Source organism: Narcine bancroftii, chromosome 7, assembly GCF_036971445.1.
Source record: "Narcine bancroftii isolate sNarBan1 chromosome 7, sNarBan1.hap1, whole genome shotgun sequence".
In the NCBI taxonomy this organism is placed as follows: Eukaryota; Metazoa; Chordata; class Chondrichthyes; order Torpediniformes; family Narcinidae; genus Narcine; species Narcine bancroftii.
In genome coordinates, this window is record NC_091475.1 from 211807503 (window position 1) to 211824333 (window position 16831).

The 16831-nt window shown below is 44.3% G+C and overlaps 1 protein-coding gene across 5 annotated transcripts in view; it reads right to left on the bottom strand.

Moving 5' to 3' along the window:
* inppl1a (inositol polyphosphate phosphatase-like 1a) overlaps nucleotides 1–16831 on the bottom strand; it is a 228822-nt gene that overhangs the window by 29368 nt on the left and 182623 nt on the right. For all 5 annotated transcript variants that reach the window (XR_011342361.1, XM_069892201.1, XM_069892203.1 and 2 more), the window contains exons 15-19: nucleotides 15268–15406; nucleotides 14222–14321; nucleotides 12968–13056; nucleotides 11848–11929; nucleotides 9698–9787 (exon numbers count right to left, since the gene is read on the bottom strand). Coding sequence is in view for 4 of the 5 variants with exons in the window: in XM_069892201.1 (XP_069748302.1) it covers nucleotides 9698–9787; nucleotides 11848–11929; nucleotides 12968–13056; nucleotides 14222–14321; nucleotides 15268–15406 (500 nt within the window). In the remaining variant the exon portion in view is untranslated. The remainder of the gene's footprint in view (nucleotides 1–9697; nucleotides 9788–11847; nucleotides 11930–12967; nucleotides 13057–14221; nucleotides 14322–15267; nucleotides 15407–16831) is intronic.

The following is a 16831-nucleotide window of genomic DNA, read 5'->3' on the forward strand; positions in this document are numbered from 1 at the left end:
GATGAATCCAGCAGCAAACGAGTGCAGGGAACGAGGGTGGTAAGAGAGCTGGAGAAACTTTGAGATGCAGAAGGCAAGGCCATGGAAGAATCTAAAAGAAGGTAAATATTAACACCAAGGGGCAAGGTGCGATGTCCGTCACAAGTTTATAGAGCATTGGAATATTTGAGTCAATGGGTCACAAGAGTTGTGTTACAGATTCGTGTTAATATGAATCCTTAGTTCAATGTTAAAACCATATCTAGATATGGGTGGTTACAGGGGCACAAAGACAACACATCGGCATTTTGAACACACACAGTTCTTTGCGAAAGAGGATAGAAAGCAGTTTGAGATGAAAATGGAAGCTGATTGAACTTGGAGTCAAGAAGATGAAGAGGGTGGGGGCGTGGCAAGATGGCGTAAGGATCAGACGTGCCTTCCAGTCCTTTCCTGACTCTATCGTATTGTTTTGTCTAGAAATGCCCGTTAAAATTCTTTAAAAGTTTAGATAATTTCAGTGCTGTTAATTTAACTTATGATGGTATAATTGGTAGAAAAGAGCAAAAAAAAACAACAACAGATTATCAAAAAACTACATTTTCCAAAAGTTCAAGTTTTGGAGCCTACCTACAGGAAAGACACCGGGACTCAGCGTGAAATGGATCCCAGGAGAGAGGTACAGTGTTCGGATGTAGAGCTCTATGTTACATCGGTAGAGCCCCCTAAAGAGGGCGCCAAACAGCCTTTAGAACAAAGAGTTACTCAAAGGCATTTGTCAACTGTAGAGGTGGCGCTGCAAACTGCATCTCTTGAGATACAAGAACCTATACAACTTGATGTACTGGGAGAATTTAATACATTATGGACTGGGGAAAACCCCGGCCAGTGTCCTCCAGTCATTGCTGGAGAGGCTGTGGCTGGGGTTTCCACATGCAGTAATACTACAAGGAAGGCAACCAGAATGAAGGAAGGAACAGAAGATCCTTTGGTTATGCAGAAGAAGCAGGAATCTGTTGAGCCAAAATCTCTTCCAATTGTAAAGATTTTTGTGAATCTTGAATCGAAATTATCTTATACAATGCAGGGATTATCCAAGATTATGACTGAACTTGGTACTAGGTTTAATACTTTGATGAAAATACATTCTCAACAGATGGCTGAGTTTGGAGCTTTTAAGCTTGAAGTGAGAGATAAATTTAATTCATGTGAAGAAGATATAGACGAAATACGGGATCAAGTTTTTGATGTGACCAAAATGGTCGAAGACTTACAAACTCAAAATAAAAATTTGGTGAAAAAGATTGATTATTTGGAAAACCAATCCAGACGGAACAATATAAAGATTATTGGTTTGCCGGAAGGTATGGAGGGACCAGACCCAAGAAAATTTTTTACTGAATGGATTCCGCAGGTGCTGGGTCAAGAACATTTCCCGAAAGGTATAATACTGGAACGTGCTCATAGAGCCTTGCGTAGAAGACCTATTTCAGGTCAAAGTCCAAGACCTGTTTTGGTTCATTGCTTGAATTATTACGACAGAGAAATAATTTTACGAGTGGCTATTAGAAATGCACAACAGAGAAAATCACCCTTGATGATTCAAAATAATCGAGTTTTCTTCTATGCGGATTTGAGTCAAGAAGTTATGTTCCAACGACGGGAATTCAATCCTGCTAAAGAGTTGTTGTGGAAGAAAGGTTACAAGGCAACCTTTAGATATCCAGCTGTTTTGAAGGTTTTCTAAGATGGTTACCAACCAAAGTTCTTTGATTCTCCAAAGGAAGCTATAGCATTTGCTCAAGAGCTGCCAATTACTCGGTTTCAACAGAGACATAGTCCACCGCGATCTCTAAGGAGACAAGAGATGGAAGAAAAGAGCCGTGCTCCAAGAAGGAATGGTTGTAATGGTGACTCGGCAGTTGGAGCTGATTAAAAGAAGAGTTGTCCTTTTTTTTCTAATGTTTTTTTTAAAAAAAGGGATATTAAATAATGATGATGTTAGTTTAAGATGAAGTGAGAGTTGGGGGAGAGAACTGGATAGGCACTATTTCCTGAAAGTCATCTGCTACGTGTGAGTTATCTCACACCCATTTTTTTTGGGAGTTACCGCATTGCGCGGTTTAGACGGGAGGGGGTATTTTTAACCTCCTACACGTTTTTTTTTCTTTTTTTTTGTATTATTAGATTAAAGAGTGAAGGGGTTTTTTTTTGTTTAAATATAAAAAAAACATAAGAAAGTATTTGATTGTTTAAAAAACTAAAAATTGATGTGGTTTTTTTTGTAAAGTTTATTCAGTAGATAAGGAATATCTGAAATTTAAATGTGAATGGGATGGATAAGTTTTTTTTAAGAATTGATTATTGTTTAAGAATTTTTGATAATGTTACTAACTTTACTAATTTTTTATATTAAGTTTGAGTTAAATATATGTTTAATCTTAACTCTGTTTGTTAAATATATACATTTAAGTTTGATTTAAATAATGGGTTTTTTTTTCTCACATATGTTATTAACTTTATTAATTCTTCACTCTTTATTTTGGGGGGGAAAGGGGGGGTTGGACTAATTTGAGTTGGGTTATTAATGTATAATAATTATTGGGGAGGGTATAGTTTATTTAGATTACTGATACTGTATTGGAATTTTATTATTTTATTCTTAATTTTTTTAAATGTATCCAATATGTTATTCATGTTATAAAATCTTAAATAAAGTTTAAAAAAAAGATGAAGAGGATTTATGATGGTTCTTGAGATACTGGAAACAGTAGGTGTTTGTTCAGAAGCACCTGTGTAAACACACGGCCATTTTAGTTCTGAGGAAAGCCGACTTCTCAGAGACACAAATGGACTTAAATGGTTTTAGCACATTTGTGTCAAAAGACCTTATGAGCTTAAAAGACAGAAATGTGATCACATACCATGTGACATAGGAAATGGAAGAAATATAATATCGAAATGAGAGACAAAGAGATCAGTTTGGAGAGTACAGAAGTCAAAACTCTGTGACGCAGGGGTTGAAACCTCATGTAAGACGGGGTTGAGTTACAGTAACCAGAATAGGTGCTGTTGCTGTGTGTTAGTCCTGGGAAAGGGGGAACACAGAATCAATGGCTTTTGAAATAGAAGATCACTTTGCTGTCTCTTTGGAAATAAGGACAGATTTCTACTGGGTCTATTTTTGTATGGCCACTTTGTTTAACCTTTGTTTGGGTTTGTGACTTCATCATTGAAGAAAATTGTGAGTAAGGAGGTCTGAAGATATAATGTTTAAAAGTGCTTTATAATTATTTCTGAACTGAGAATTTAAGACCTTCAAGCAAGACTAAAATGATGCTGAAGTTTTAAAGACTGACTTTTCAGAGTGGGACTTAATAATATATACACACACACACCTCGACATATTACATTTGCGTATAGTGGAGTTAAATTTTGAGTTAAGTTTAAAGATAAGTAAGAAATGTTATTAATAGTTTTAATAAAAATTATTATTTTGAATTTTCCATTGTCTGGTGAATTTCCCATTGCTGTTCCTGTGTTGGTGCTAACAGCTGCCTGGGAGGGGATGAGAGCCCTCTGAGTGTGGGGACAGGAGGAAATCAGCAAACGTGACTCAAGTTCTTGTGATGCAAGCACTAAAACATGAAGCTGGAGATGCACGAGGGACTGCGGGCACTGAAACCTGGAGCAAATCCCAGTTTGCTGCAGGAACTCAGCGAGTTGAGCTGCATCCACAGCCGATATTTTGGGCTGGGACCTCTCACCAAGTCCTGATGCCCAGCAGCAACTTTCATGGCTCAAAGGACATGAATTTTTATTTATTTACTGCACAACATAAGCCGATTCCAGCCATTTAAATCCATGCCGCCCAATTACACCCAATTAACCTACCAACCCCACCATTTTGGAGGGTGGGAAGAAACCGGACCACCCAGAGGAAACTCACACAAGCACAGAGAGAATGTACAAACTCCTTATGGACAACACCAGATTCGAACCCGGGTCACTGGCGCTGTAATTGTGCCGCGATGACCACTATGCGAACCGCGCAGCTCAGTGAATGAGCAGGGATCGCGCACAAATAATCAGCTCCGTCGTGGACCTCTGCAGTTCCATTGTGAGACCAGCATACACATACCCAGTTCCATTGTGAGACCAGCATACACATACAATATAACAACAGAACCTTCAGGTTCTGAATGAATGAGATGGTCTGTTCTCCAAAATGTAGGCAGTCTGATTCGTATACAGCCACAGATGTTAACAGCCAACTCAGTCACCCTCTGAAGCTGTCACACACCAGGCTGTTTGTTAACCCCTTGCTAATTCCCATTCATGATTTGAGATTTTTAAATTTAGACGTACAGCCCACAAGTCCATGCTGCCCAAATACCCTAATCAACCAACAATTGCAAACGTTTTGGAGGGTGGGTGGAAACCAGAGCACTCCGGAGGAAGGAAACCCACGCGGACACGGTGCAGATTTCGAACACGGGTCACTGGCGCTGTAATAGTGTTGGTCTAACCGTGTTTAAGTTAATTCCTTGTAATAAAGAAAAGGTTTATTTACTGCATTTAAGGTAATAAACTCCAGAGGTGTGATCAAGTCTATTTTTGGATGTTATTTTTAATACCATTAAAGTACAGGCTCTCCACCCTAGAGTTTTTTTTAATGTCCCTTTTGTACCACTTCTATTGCTTCCACCACACCCAGCAATACATTCCAGGTACCCACCACTCTGAGTGAAAAACACACCTCTTATGCATCCCTTAATCTTTCTTCCCCTCACCTAAAACAAACGTGAGGGTGGCACGGTTCAAGTAGAGGTGCCACGGTTTGTATAGCGGTTAGCGCAACGCTGTTACAGCGCCAGCAATCTGGGCTGGAGTTCTAATCCTGCGCTATCTGTAAGGAGTTTGTATGTTCTCCCCGTGTCTGCGTGTGTTTCCTCCGGGACTTCCAGTTTCCTCTCACTCTTTAAAACGTACTGGGGCCATAGGTTAATTGGGTGTAATTGGGCAGCATGGGTTCGTGGGTCAAAAGGGCCTGCTACTGTACTGTCTTTCTTTCTTCTTTGGCTTGGCTTCGCGGATGAAGATTTACGGAGGGGGTAAATGTCCACGTCAGCTGCAGGCTCGTTTGTGGCTGACAAGTCCGATGCAGGACAGGCAGACACGGTTGCAGCGGTTGCAGGGGAAAATTGGTTGGTTGGGGTTGGGTGTTGGGTTTTTCCTCCTTTGTCTTTTGTCAGTGAGGTGGGCTCTGCGGTCTTCTTCAAAGGAGGTTGCTGCCCGCCGAACTGTGAGGCGCCAAGATGCACGGTTGGAGGCGAGATCAGCCCACTGGCGGTGGTCAATGTGGCGGGCACCAAGAGATTTCTTTAGGCAGTCCTTGTACCTCTTCTTTGGTGCACCTCTGTCATGGTGGCCAGTGGAGAACTCGCCATATAACACGATCTTGGGAAGGCGATGGTCCTCCATTCTGGAGACGTGACCCACCCAGAGCAGTTGGGTCTTTAGCAGAATGGATTCAATGCTTGCGGACTCTGCCAGCTCGAGTACTTCGATGTTGGTGATGAAGTCATTCCAATGAATGTTGAGGATGGAGCGGAGACAACGCTGGTGGAAGCGTTCTAGGAGCCGTAGGTGATGCCGGTAGAGGACCCATGATTCGGAGCCAAACAGGAGTGTGGGTAAGACAACGGCTCTGTATACGCTTATCTTTGTGAGGTTTTTCAGTTGGTTGTTTTTCCAGACTCTTTTGTGTAGTCTTCCAAAGGTGCTATTTGCCTTGGCGAGTCTGTTGTCTATCTCGTTGTCGATCCTTGCATCTGATGAAATGGTGCAGCTGAGATAGGTAAACTGGTTGACCGTTTTGAGTTTTGTGTGCCCGATGGAGATGTGGGGGGGCTGGTAGTCATGGTGGGGAGCTGGCTGATGGAGGACCTCAGTTTTCTTCAGGCTGATTTCCAGGCCAAACATTTTGGCAGTTTCCGCAAAACAGGACGTCAAGCGCTGAAGAGCTGGCTCTGAATGGGCAACTAAAGCGGCATTGATGCAAAGAGTGGTTCGCGGACAAGTTTCTCTTGTGTCTTGGTGTGAGCTTGCAGGCGCCTCAAATTGAAGAGACTGCCATCCGTGCGGTACCGGATGTAAACAGCGTCTTCATTGTTGGGGTCTTTCATGGCTTGGTTCAGCATCATGCTGAAGAAGATTGAAAAGAGGTTTGGTGCGAGAACGCAGCCTTGCTTCACGCCATTGTTAATGGAGAAGGCTTCAGAGAGCTCATTGCTACTGTACTGTATGTTTATATTTAAATGTCATGTCTCCCTCAATAAAAAGGTCCACCGTAGCTATGCCTCTTACAATCTTGTAGGCCTCCTTCAGGTCACCTCTCATCCTCCGTTGGTCGAAAGAAACACAGTTCTGTCAACCTCGCATCATAAGACACGTTCTCCAAACCAGGCAACATCTTGGTAAATCTCCTCTGCAAAGCTTCCACATTCTTTCTCTCATGAGGTGACCAGTACTGATTCTAATGGGGACTTCTGGGGCCCATGGAGCACTACAGAATATTAACAGGCCCTTCAGCCATCTAGTCTGTGCAGAAATATGATTCTACCTACTTCCACTGAACTGCAACTGGACTGTATCCCTTCATACCCTTGTCCAAATTTTTCTTAAATGTTAAAATCAAGCCTGCATTCACCATTTCAGTTAGCAGCTCATTCCACACCCCCACCACTCCCTGGGTGAAGAAGATCCCCCTAATTAATTTAATGTAGACATACATCATGGTAACAGGCCATTTTGGACCATGAGCCCTGCCGCCCAATTACACACAGTTAACCTACAAACCCCAGTATGTTTTGAACAGTGCGAGGAAACTGGAGCCCCCCCGGGGAAAACCCATGCATACACGGGGAGAACGCACAAACTCCTTATAAACAGCGCGGGATTTAAACCCCGGTCACGATCGTTGGCGCTGTAACAGTGTAGTGCTAACCATTACACTAACCGTGCAATCCTCAATTTTCCCTTTTACCCTAATCCATGTCCTCTAGTTCTTGTTTCACCCAACATTGGTGGGAAAACCTTATTGCATTTATTCACCCATCATAATTTTGTATACCTCTGTCAAATCTTCCCTCATTCTCTGGGCTCCAGAGAATAAAGTCAAAACCTATTCAACCTTCCCCTGTTACTCAGTTCCTGAAGTGTGGTCTCACTAGAGATTTGTCGAGTTGCAACATGACCTCTCTACTCTTGAACTCAAACCCCCTATTAATAAAGCCATAGGCTTTCTTAAAAACCTATCAACCTGCGCGGCAACCTTGAGGGATGTATGGATTTGAACCTCAGGTCCCTCTGTTCATTCACACTCTTAAGTAACCGACCATTAACCTTGTACTCAGCCTTCTGGTTTGTCCTTTCAAAATGCATCACCTCACACTTACCCGGATTGAACTCCATCTGCCACTTCTCTGCCCAACTCTGCATCCTGTCTATATCCTGTTGTAACCCATGACAACTTTCAGCTCCATCCACAACTCCTCCAACTTTCGTATCATCTGCAAACTCTGACCCATCCTTCCACCTCTTCATCCAGGTCATTTATAAAAATCACAAAGAGCAGGGATCCCGGAACAGATCCCTGTGGCCCCTCCACTAGTCACCAACCTCCAGGCAGATACTTCCCTTCCACTACTACTCTCTGCTTTCTCCCTACAAGCCAATTTTTTATTCACATAGGCAAGGTTCCACTGATCCTGAGCCTCATGACTTTCTGGACAAGTCTCTCATGCGGAACCTTGTCAAATGTCTTGCTAAAATCCACATAGATCACATCTATTGCCCTACCCTTATCAATTCCTTTTGTAACCCAATTTTCTGCATGAATTGTACCTCACACCACAAAATTACATAAATCTAAACCAGAAATTTCAGAAATGTTCTTTGGGTTTAGTGTGGAGGTTGGAACCTTTATCCATTCCACCTGGCTGTGTCCAAAAGTGAGATCCTCCGGGAGGATCTCATTCTGAAAAGATTAAAGGTGGATTTTCCACAGGATTCAGAAGTGTACCTTCTGGGAGACAATGGGGACGTGAGTTTTAGATTGTCCAAATAGTAAATTCAGTTTGTGAAGGTCACCTTGTCAGTAGCCAGGAAGTGTATAGCGGTTACGTGGAAGTCAGACTCCCAGCTAAATACCACATGAGGGAATACAGAAATGCAGAGTTCTATTCCATGGAGAAAATTAAGGATACCATATGAAGTCCAATATGCCAAAAGCTCTCTTTGGCCTGTGACGTCACTTTCTGGGAATTATGAATCTGTATTCCCAGATCCTTTTGTTCTACTGCATTCCTCAGTGCCCGACCATTCACCGTGTACGTCCTACCTTGGGTTAGTCCTTCCAAACTATCACACACTTTCAGGAACCTATGGTAAAGGTAACAGGAGCCCTGGTAGAGATATCTGCATCGTCATTGGGCACAGGTGATGTACCTGAAGACTGGAGGGTAGCTGATGTAGTTTTTATTTAAAAAAGGCCGCAAGGTCAAGCCAGAAAGCTACAGGCTGGTGAACTTAATGGCTTAATGTCAGTTGTAGTTACGTTACTGGGGGGGGAGGGTGGGTATTCCAAGAGACAGGACCTGTTTGCATTTGGAAAGCAAGGTTAAGGGATAGTATGGCTTTGTGGTTGTCTACACCAGTCATTCTCCACCCTTCTCTGATTATAGTGTCCTTAGGGCTCTGCTCAGAGTTTATGGGCTCCCTTCTGAGTGAAAGTCAAGTTTAGTTGGTTTCTTCTGAACTTCTCTCCTTCCCCCAAATCACTTTGGGGCCCTTCTTATCAATCCATGGCCACCCTTGAATGTGCTGTGGCCCCCAGGGAGAGCCAAATGGCCCCTGTTGATAATGGCTGCTCTACATTGATTTTTGCAAGGTCCTGCAGTGGTAGCCTGGCCTAGAGGGGTCCAAGATCTGCTAACCAATTGGACACTATTGTAGCACCAGCACCCAATGTTTGAATCTGGCGCTGTCTGTAAGGAGTTTGTACGTTCTCCCCATATCTACGTGGGATCTCCCCCCCCCCCCTTCCAAAACATATGGGTTGGGAGGATAATTGGGCGGCATGGGTTTTGAGGGTCGGAAGGACCTTCTACCGTGTTGTATCGTTAAAATTAGAACATTATAAATTAAGGGGGGGGTTTAACTACAGATTACGGATCATATCACAGAACATGATCACATCCGAAAAGGATAAAATATCTTATAGAAGGGAATTTTACGTGTGTTATTTGTATAATTTTTGTGTTCATATTATTTTTGGACATAATACGTGTTTATGATTTAATTGCTTAATTATTATATAATAAAATATGGTCCTGAACGAAACAAGTTATGTAATAATTATAGTTAATGCTCCTCATTTACAATTAATATGTAATATGTCTATAATTATGATTTGATTTATGTTATCATTAGTTTAACTTGTGCAAAGGGTTTTTGCTAAACTCAATAAAAATATTTAAAAAAGAAAATTAGAACATTAAAAACATTTTATTTGGCTTGATGTTAGGAGTTGGAGGGTGGCAATGGAAACTTTTGCTTAAACTGGCATCTTTCAACCCATGACCTTGTGATTCAGAATGAAAGGCACCTGAGAGGCCATGTCCTCACACGATAAGACTGAGGTCAACGCACCCACCTTTTTTAGAAACAAACTGGGATGTCACACCAACTTCGAAGGTACCAAAGACAGGGGAGTGGTCACTGGTCACGATATCGTCTGTGCAACCTGTGAAGGGGAGAGAAGAAGTTAGCGAGTACCATCCCCTGGAACGTGGTATTCCAGCAGACTCAGGACAGTACAGGATCACACCTTTCAGCCCACAATGTCTCTGTTCCAAGTGAATGCTCTTAAATGTAAATTTAAAATTTAAATCCCTCTTGTCCTAAACAATCCTACCATATCCACACCCTTCAAAGTTCAAAATGTTTCAATGAGATCCCCCTCATTCTCCAAAACTCCCAACGAATCCAGGCCAAGAGCCATCAATCACTCCTCATATGATAACCCTTTCGTTCTCGGAATCATTTACCCTATCCATGCCGCTCAGAACCTTAAGGAGCTCTGTCAGGTCGTCCCTCAGCCGTTGGGGAAGAGGAACACAGTCTATGCATCCTCTCCCCATAACTCACACTGACTATAATAACATGGATTTACAAAGCCATCACTAACATTGACACAAAATGCTGGAGGAGCTCAGTGGGCCAGCAGCATCGATGGAAGGCAAAAGAGCGTCAACATATCAGGCTGAAACTCTCCATCAGGAATAGAACTTCTGCAGATGCTGCTGGACCCACTGAGTTTCTCCGGTACTTTGTGTGTTGCTCCAGGTATCCAGCTGCTGCCGTCTCTCCTCTTCATTTCTTATGATGCCACAGAGAGCCAAGAAAATTGTTTCAGGCTTCATCAAGGGTTCAGGCCTGAAGCGTTGGTTATGTGTCTTTATCGTTGGACCGCATTTACTTGCGCAATAGCCGAATTTTGTGGACACCTTTTTAGGGTGAAATTTAGAGGTTGACTATTTCACGCATAATACTTTTCCCCGCGGTGCCTGCGCTGTTTGAGGTGTTGGGAGTTCCAATGGGCGGGCGGGCAACTGGGACTGGGTGGTTAAGTCTGTGCTCGGGGCGTCAGGAGTTTGGATGGGCGGGAAGCCAGGACCGGGTGGTAAGTTTGTGTTCGGAGTGTCGGTGCTCAGATGGGTGGGCGGGCGACTGGGAGGTAAGTCCCCATTCGGGGAGTCGGGAGCTCCGGTGGGTGGGCAGCTGGGGCCTGGGTGAGAGTCTGTGTTCAGGATGTTGGGAGCTCAGATGGGCGAGCAGCTGGGGTCTAGGCGAGAGTCCACAATTGGGGCATCAGGAGCTGCATTGAGTGGGCAGCTGGGGCCAAAAATAGGGGGTCGCCTTTTACATGGTATCGACTATTCCAATGAGTGTATACAGTTCGGTACGCTGTGTGACCTGCTGAGTATCGTGTTTTTACTACAATCACCCAGTCTGTGGACTTTTACATTTCACTCCACAATTTTAGGAGGTGCTCAGGCAAAAGGAGATGAAGTTGCTTCTTGGAGCAGGAACAAGAGGCTGAAAAGATTTCGAACTCCGAGGAAAGTTAACATTGCAGCGGAGGCACAGGTGCCAGCAGTGGAGAGATTATAGTCAGAGATGCTCGAGAGGCCAGTCAATGAGGTGCCTCCTCCTTCCTGCTTGATTCAGTCGTTCAGGGAAAGGTTCAACAGGTGAGAATGTTATTCCCTGGACCGTAGAAGAATGAGGGGAGATTTGATCGAGGTATTTAAAATTACAAGAAAGGTCGACAGATTAAATGTGGATTGGCTTTTTCCACTGAGCTTATGTGAGGTACAAAGCAGATGACATGAGTTAAGTGTGATCAGGGTAAAGATTAGGGGAACATGAAGGGGAAATTCTTCACACAGAGTGGTGGGGGTGTGGGACGGGCTGCCAACCAAGAGGGTAAATGTGGGCTCAATTTTAACATTTAAGAGGAATTTGGGCAGGTACATGGATGGGAGGGCTAGGAACCAGGTGCAGGTCAGTGGGATGAGGCAGAAAAAATATGGTTTGGCACAGACTAGAAGGGCCAAAGGGGCCTGTTTTTGTGCTGTAGTGTTCTCTGGTTCAAAACTGTACACAGGGCGAACAGAGTGCCAATTCCATAGTGGAACTCAGCAGCACAGAATCTCACGAGTGGAAGGCAACTCAAAAAAGGGACCTGCAGAGTATTGAGGTGGGCAGAGTGGGGATGGGGAGAGCAGAAAGGGTACTCACCGTACGAGTTACAAATGATATGGGTCTCAGGGTACGATTTCCACAAGATCCTGTCACACCACGAGGGAACATTTGTGCGCACCTGTTGATAAACTCTTGTATTTTACACTGCAATATACATCACAGTACTGCAACAAACATCTACCCCCAGGGGTAAAAATGTCTGTTGATGTTGGAAAACCAGAGCATCACCCTGGAAGAACTCAGCAGGTCATGCATCATCCAGGGAAAGCAGTAGACGTCAAAGTTTTGTTGAATAGAATGGCACAGTAGAGTAAAAACATGGTTTGCATAGCAGTTCGTGCAACACCTTTACAGTGCCACCAATCGGGACCTGGGTTCAAATCCCATGCTGTTTGTAGAGAATTTGTACGTTCTCCCCGTGTTTGCGTGGGTTACCTCTGGGGGCTCTGGTTTCCTCCCACCATTCAAAACAAACCAGGGATATAGGTTAATTGGGTGTAAATTGGGTGGCACAGGCTCATGGCCAAAAGGGCCTGTTTCTGAGCTGTATGCCTAAATTTAAACGTAAATTTATAAGAGCAGGGATGTGATGTTGAGGCTTTATAAGGCACTAGTGAGTCTTCATTTGGAGAATTGTGAGCAGTTTTGGGCTCCTCATTTAAGAAAGAACATGATGACGATAGAGTGAGTTCAGAGGAGGTATGGTGGGCTGTCGGCAATTTGAGGCGAGGAACCCACGCAGGCTGCGAGCAACTTGCTGTCCAAGGACTCACACCAGGTTGCCTCGAGACTGGCTGAAGGGGTACCAGGTATCAGAATCAAGAGGGTGCCAAGGGTGGGAGGGGCCTCAGGTGGTGATGGCTTCCTGATCATGTTGGATGTTTGGATCTGGGGCTCGGGCGGCCGATGGATTGAACAGGAGTCTGTGTGGCTGCGGGAATCACTGAAGGCAAATCCACGGACACTCGGTGTCTCTGAAGGGCCTCTCTTTTGCTTCTCTTTCTCTGACTGTAAGGGGTGTGGGTCAATTTCTGGTGATGGCGAATCTTTGCCTAAATGCAATTTTGTGTAATATTACATCTGTTTTATTACATAACAGTAAAAGAATCTTGTATCTTGAGAAACAGTGATCAGAAATCGACTAGTCTTTACTCACCCCAGTTGGCTTCTGCTTGTGACAGGCGTACATGTCACGGGATCCTCTCTCATATCGATATGTAGGAGGGAACGTGATCTCTTCTTCAACTGCAGATGGAAAGGACACCCAAGTTAAACATTTCAGGAGTGAAACATGAAAATCTGCAGACGATGTGATCGTAGTAAAATCACTGAAATGCTGGGGAAACTCAGCTGGTCTCGCAGCGTCCATCAGAGGTAAAGAGATATAACTGACGTTTCAGGACTGAGCTCTTCTTCAAGGTATGAAGAAGTGCTCAGGCCCGTAACGTCGGTTATACAGTAGAGGACAGTTATACAGTTGGCATAGCAGTTAGCCCAACACTGTTACAACATCAGCGATCTGGACCAGGGTTCGAATCCCGCACTGTCTGTAAGGAGTTGGCACATTCTCCCTGTGTCTGTGTGGTTTTCCCCAGGGGCTCCAGTTTCCTCCCACCATTCAAAACGTACTGGGGGCACAGGTTAATGGGGTGTAATTGGGTGGCACAGACTCGTGGGCTGAAATGGCCTGTTACCGTGCTGTATGTCTAAATTTAAAAAATTAAAAATCCGGATGCCAGAAATCTGGACTACCGAGAATCCAGACTTTTCGTGAACTCTCAAACTTCTAAAATTTAGCAGGTTTTTGTGTGCGTGCAAGTGTGCGTCAGTGGCATCAAGCCACCGTGCAGCAGACGCACCAGAGGACGGAGAAATGAACAAATTAATATTTATTTGTTTTTTTATACTTTGCATTTTATACGAAAATGTTTTGTTAATAAACTAAAAATAAATAATTTCTATTAAGTAACTTCTGCCTTCATTTGTACATGGTAGTTTCCTTTTACAATATTCATTATTAAATAATTTCAAACATTACACTTTTTTTGGAGTGAAAAATGTTACATTTAGATTTTTGTGAAGTGTTGTCTTTATTTTTCTTTAAAGCTGCTCGTTTTGATAAATGAACTGTGCATATTTGCTAATGAAGAAATCATCAACATTTACCTGTTCATCTCTTCTTTATTCCTCCTTAAATTTATATTTTAAAAGTACTGCCCGAGAACCCGGAAAATCCAGGCTGACCCAACCCCCACGCAGTCGGGATTTTTGGACTTCTATGGTACATCTTTACCTCCTGTGGATGCTGCGAGACCTGCTGAGATCCCCCCAGCACTTCGATGTTTTTACTTTAAACATTTTGGGACCGATCCTTCCCACCAGAAACGGACAGCACGATAGGAGTACTTACAAAATCGAAGGAATATCTTATTTTTCTCTTTCTCCAAGTTGAGCTGGTCAACTTTCTGCAGAGGTTCTAACTCTTTCCTGTTGATGTAATTCAGAATATCCTAAAGTAAAGGTAACGGAGCCATTATTGTCACATAACACTACATTTAGAATGTAACATACATTAAATTCTTTAACTTCGTCTACTGTAAGGCAGACAGAGAGTCGCCACTTTGTTCAGAGCCCCTCACAGAAATGAGGCCCCAGCAAGGCACAATCTTGCAACCCCTCGTTTACAAGACCAGTGGTCTAACCACTAAGCTATCGGAGCCTCCTAAACACGGAAGCAAAGAGTGTAAGGATTTGGAAAACCACCAAGCCTATAGGAGCGGAGACCCTACCTCACTGCCAGCAAACCCCCCCCACCCCCACAACATTCATTTCTTCAGGACAGCTCACCCGGGTACAGGACGTGTAGGATTCAGCTGCAGAAAAGATTCATGATGCAGAGTTGGGAGGGTTTAAATTCGAAGCAGAGGCTGGGACTGTTATCCCTGGAGCGCTGGAGGCTGAGGGCTGACCGTAGAGCTTTATAAAAGGGTGAGAGGCATTGATAAGATCTATTCACAGTCCTTTTTCCAGGACAGGGTATTAGAAGTTTGCAGTAAAACACAAAAGTCTGTAGACACCGTGGTTGAAGTTAAAACACAAAGCTGGAGAAACTCAATTGGCCAAACAGTGTCCTTTTTGTAGCAAAGGTAAAAATACATAACCGATTTTTCGGGCTTGAGCCCTTCATCAAGGTGTGGAAAAGTGTCGGCAGGAGTCTGGTGATTGTGACGTTTAAGTAAGCCTGGAATCCCTTGGCAGAAGGCAAGTGTGATGGGGATACTGGGTGGTGGATAGACCTCAAGTAGTCACCTTGCACAAGGACAGGCTGCAATGCCTCAGAAGGTCCTATGGACAGGTAACAGCTTCTGTGTGGGCCGCCTGACGGTCAAGAGCTGAAATGGGCTGAGGGAAGAGCAACAGATGAGCAGCCCACCTCTGGGCAGCAACACTGCCTACCTGCAGCTCCATGTCCAACCGGTAATTGAGGTCCCCGAACCAGAAGAGGTGTGTGAACCGCAAGGAGATGTCAAAGGAGCTCAGCTGCTTATCCCCCAGGGAGAGCAACCTCAGGATATCCAAGTAGTTCTGGTTTCGCCTGGGGGTGAGAAATGGAAGAGGTGAGTGTTGCATTCTGGCTCACCCTTCTCCTGACAGCTTGGTTCTCCCACATCGGCCCGTATCGAACGGGACTGAGCGCTCCCACAGCTACCCCACCACCACCAACCAGAACAAATCTCCTCACAAGGTTCATTGGAAATGAAGGACAAAGAGACAGGAGTCAGCCATTCGGCCCGTCGAGCCTGCTCCGCCATTCAACAGATCACGGCCGATCCAGCCTTGGACTCAACTCCACCCACCCACCTGTTCCCCATAACCCTTAATTCGTAGAACATAGAGCAGTACAGCACAGGAACAGGCTCTTCAGTCCACATGTCTGTGCTGAACATGATGCCCAACTGCTGCTTGCATCTGGTAAATCCACCTTCCCTCCATATTCACGTGTCTGTGCAAAAGCCCCTTAAACACGACTATTGTATCTGCCCCTGACAGCCTGTTCCAGCCACTGTCTGTGTAAAATATCTCTCTTAAATATCCTCCCCCTAACCTTAAACACTTGTCCTCCAGTGTGTGACATATTTGCCTTCGGGGGAGGGGGATGGGAAAGATTCTGACTGTCCACCCTATCACTGTCTCTCATTATTTTTAACCTCTAGGAGGTCTCCCCTTACCACACCAGAGAAAACAACCCAGGTTGTCCAACCTCTCCCCATATTTCACACCCTCTCAACCAGGCAACATCCTGGTCAACCTCTTGTGCATCCTTCCCAAAGCCTCCACATCTCTGCTGTAATGGGGACAACCAGAGTTGTGCCCCCAATCTCACATTGTTGCCACATGACCTCCTTTTCATTACGGCTCACCCAATGGAGCTGATCAGACCAGACCCCACTCCTGCTTATTCAAAAATCTGAGCCTGAAATACATCCAATGATCAGCCTCCATTCCTTTGGTGGGCAGAGAATTCACTCCTCTCTGGGAGAAGCAGTTCCTCCTCTGTCCTAAATCTACTCCCCAGAATTTTGGGGCAATGCCCCGTAATTCTGGTCAATTCAGTAAAAGGAAGAGAGGGTGGTCAGCGTACAAACGTGGTCTGAACACACAGCTATCTCTTTCCCTTGGCCACAAAGTCTCTGAAGGGACTCTCTTTTGCTTCTCTTTCTCCCATTCTTGGGGGTGCTGGGCAATGTTAATGCTGACTCTTTGTTTGCCTTTACGGCAGGCACAAGTTGATGTACCATTTATACTTGTGTTATTGTTGATTCCCATTCCCCCCCCATCCCTTAGCCCAAAAATCTGTAACAGCACTGATAACATAGCTGACAAAGAAAGAAAACTCACTAGTTTTTCAGCATCTCATTTATACAGACCACCTGCCTGTTACGCATACCGTGAGTACAAGCTCACATCTCTACTCGCCCAGAGAGAATTGGCACTTGGATTTCATCCTACAACTTTCATC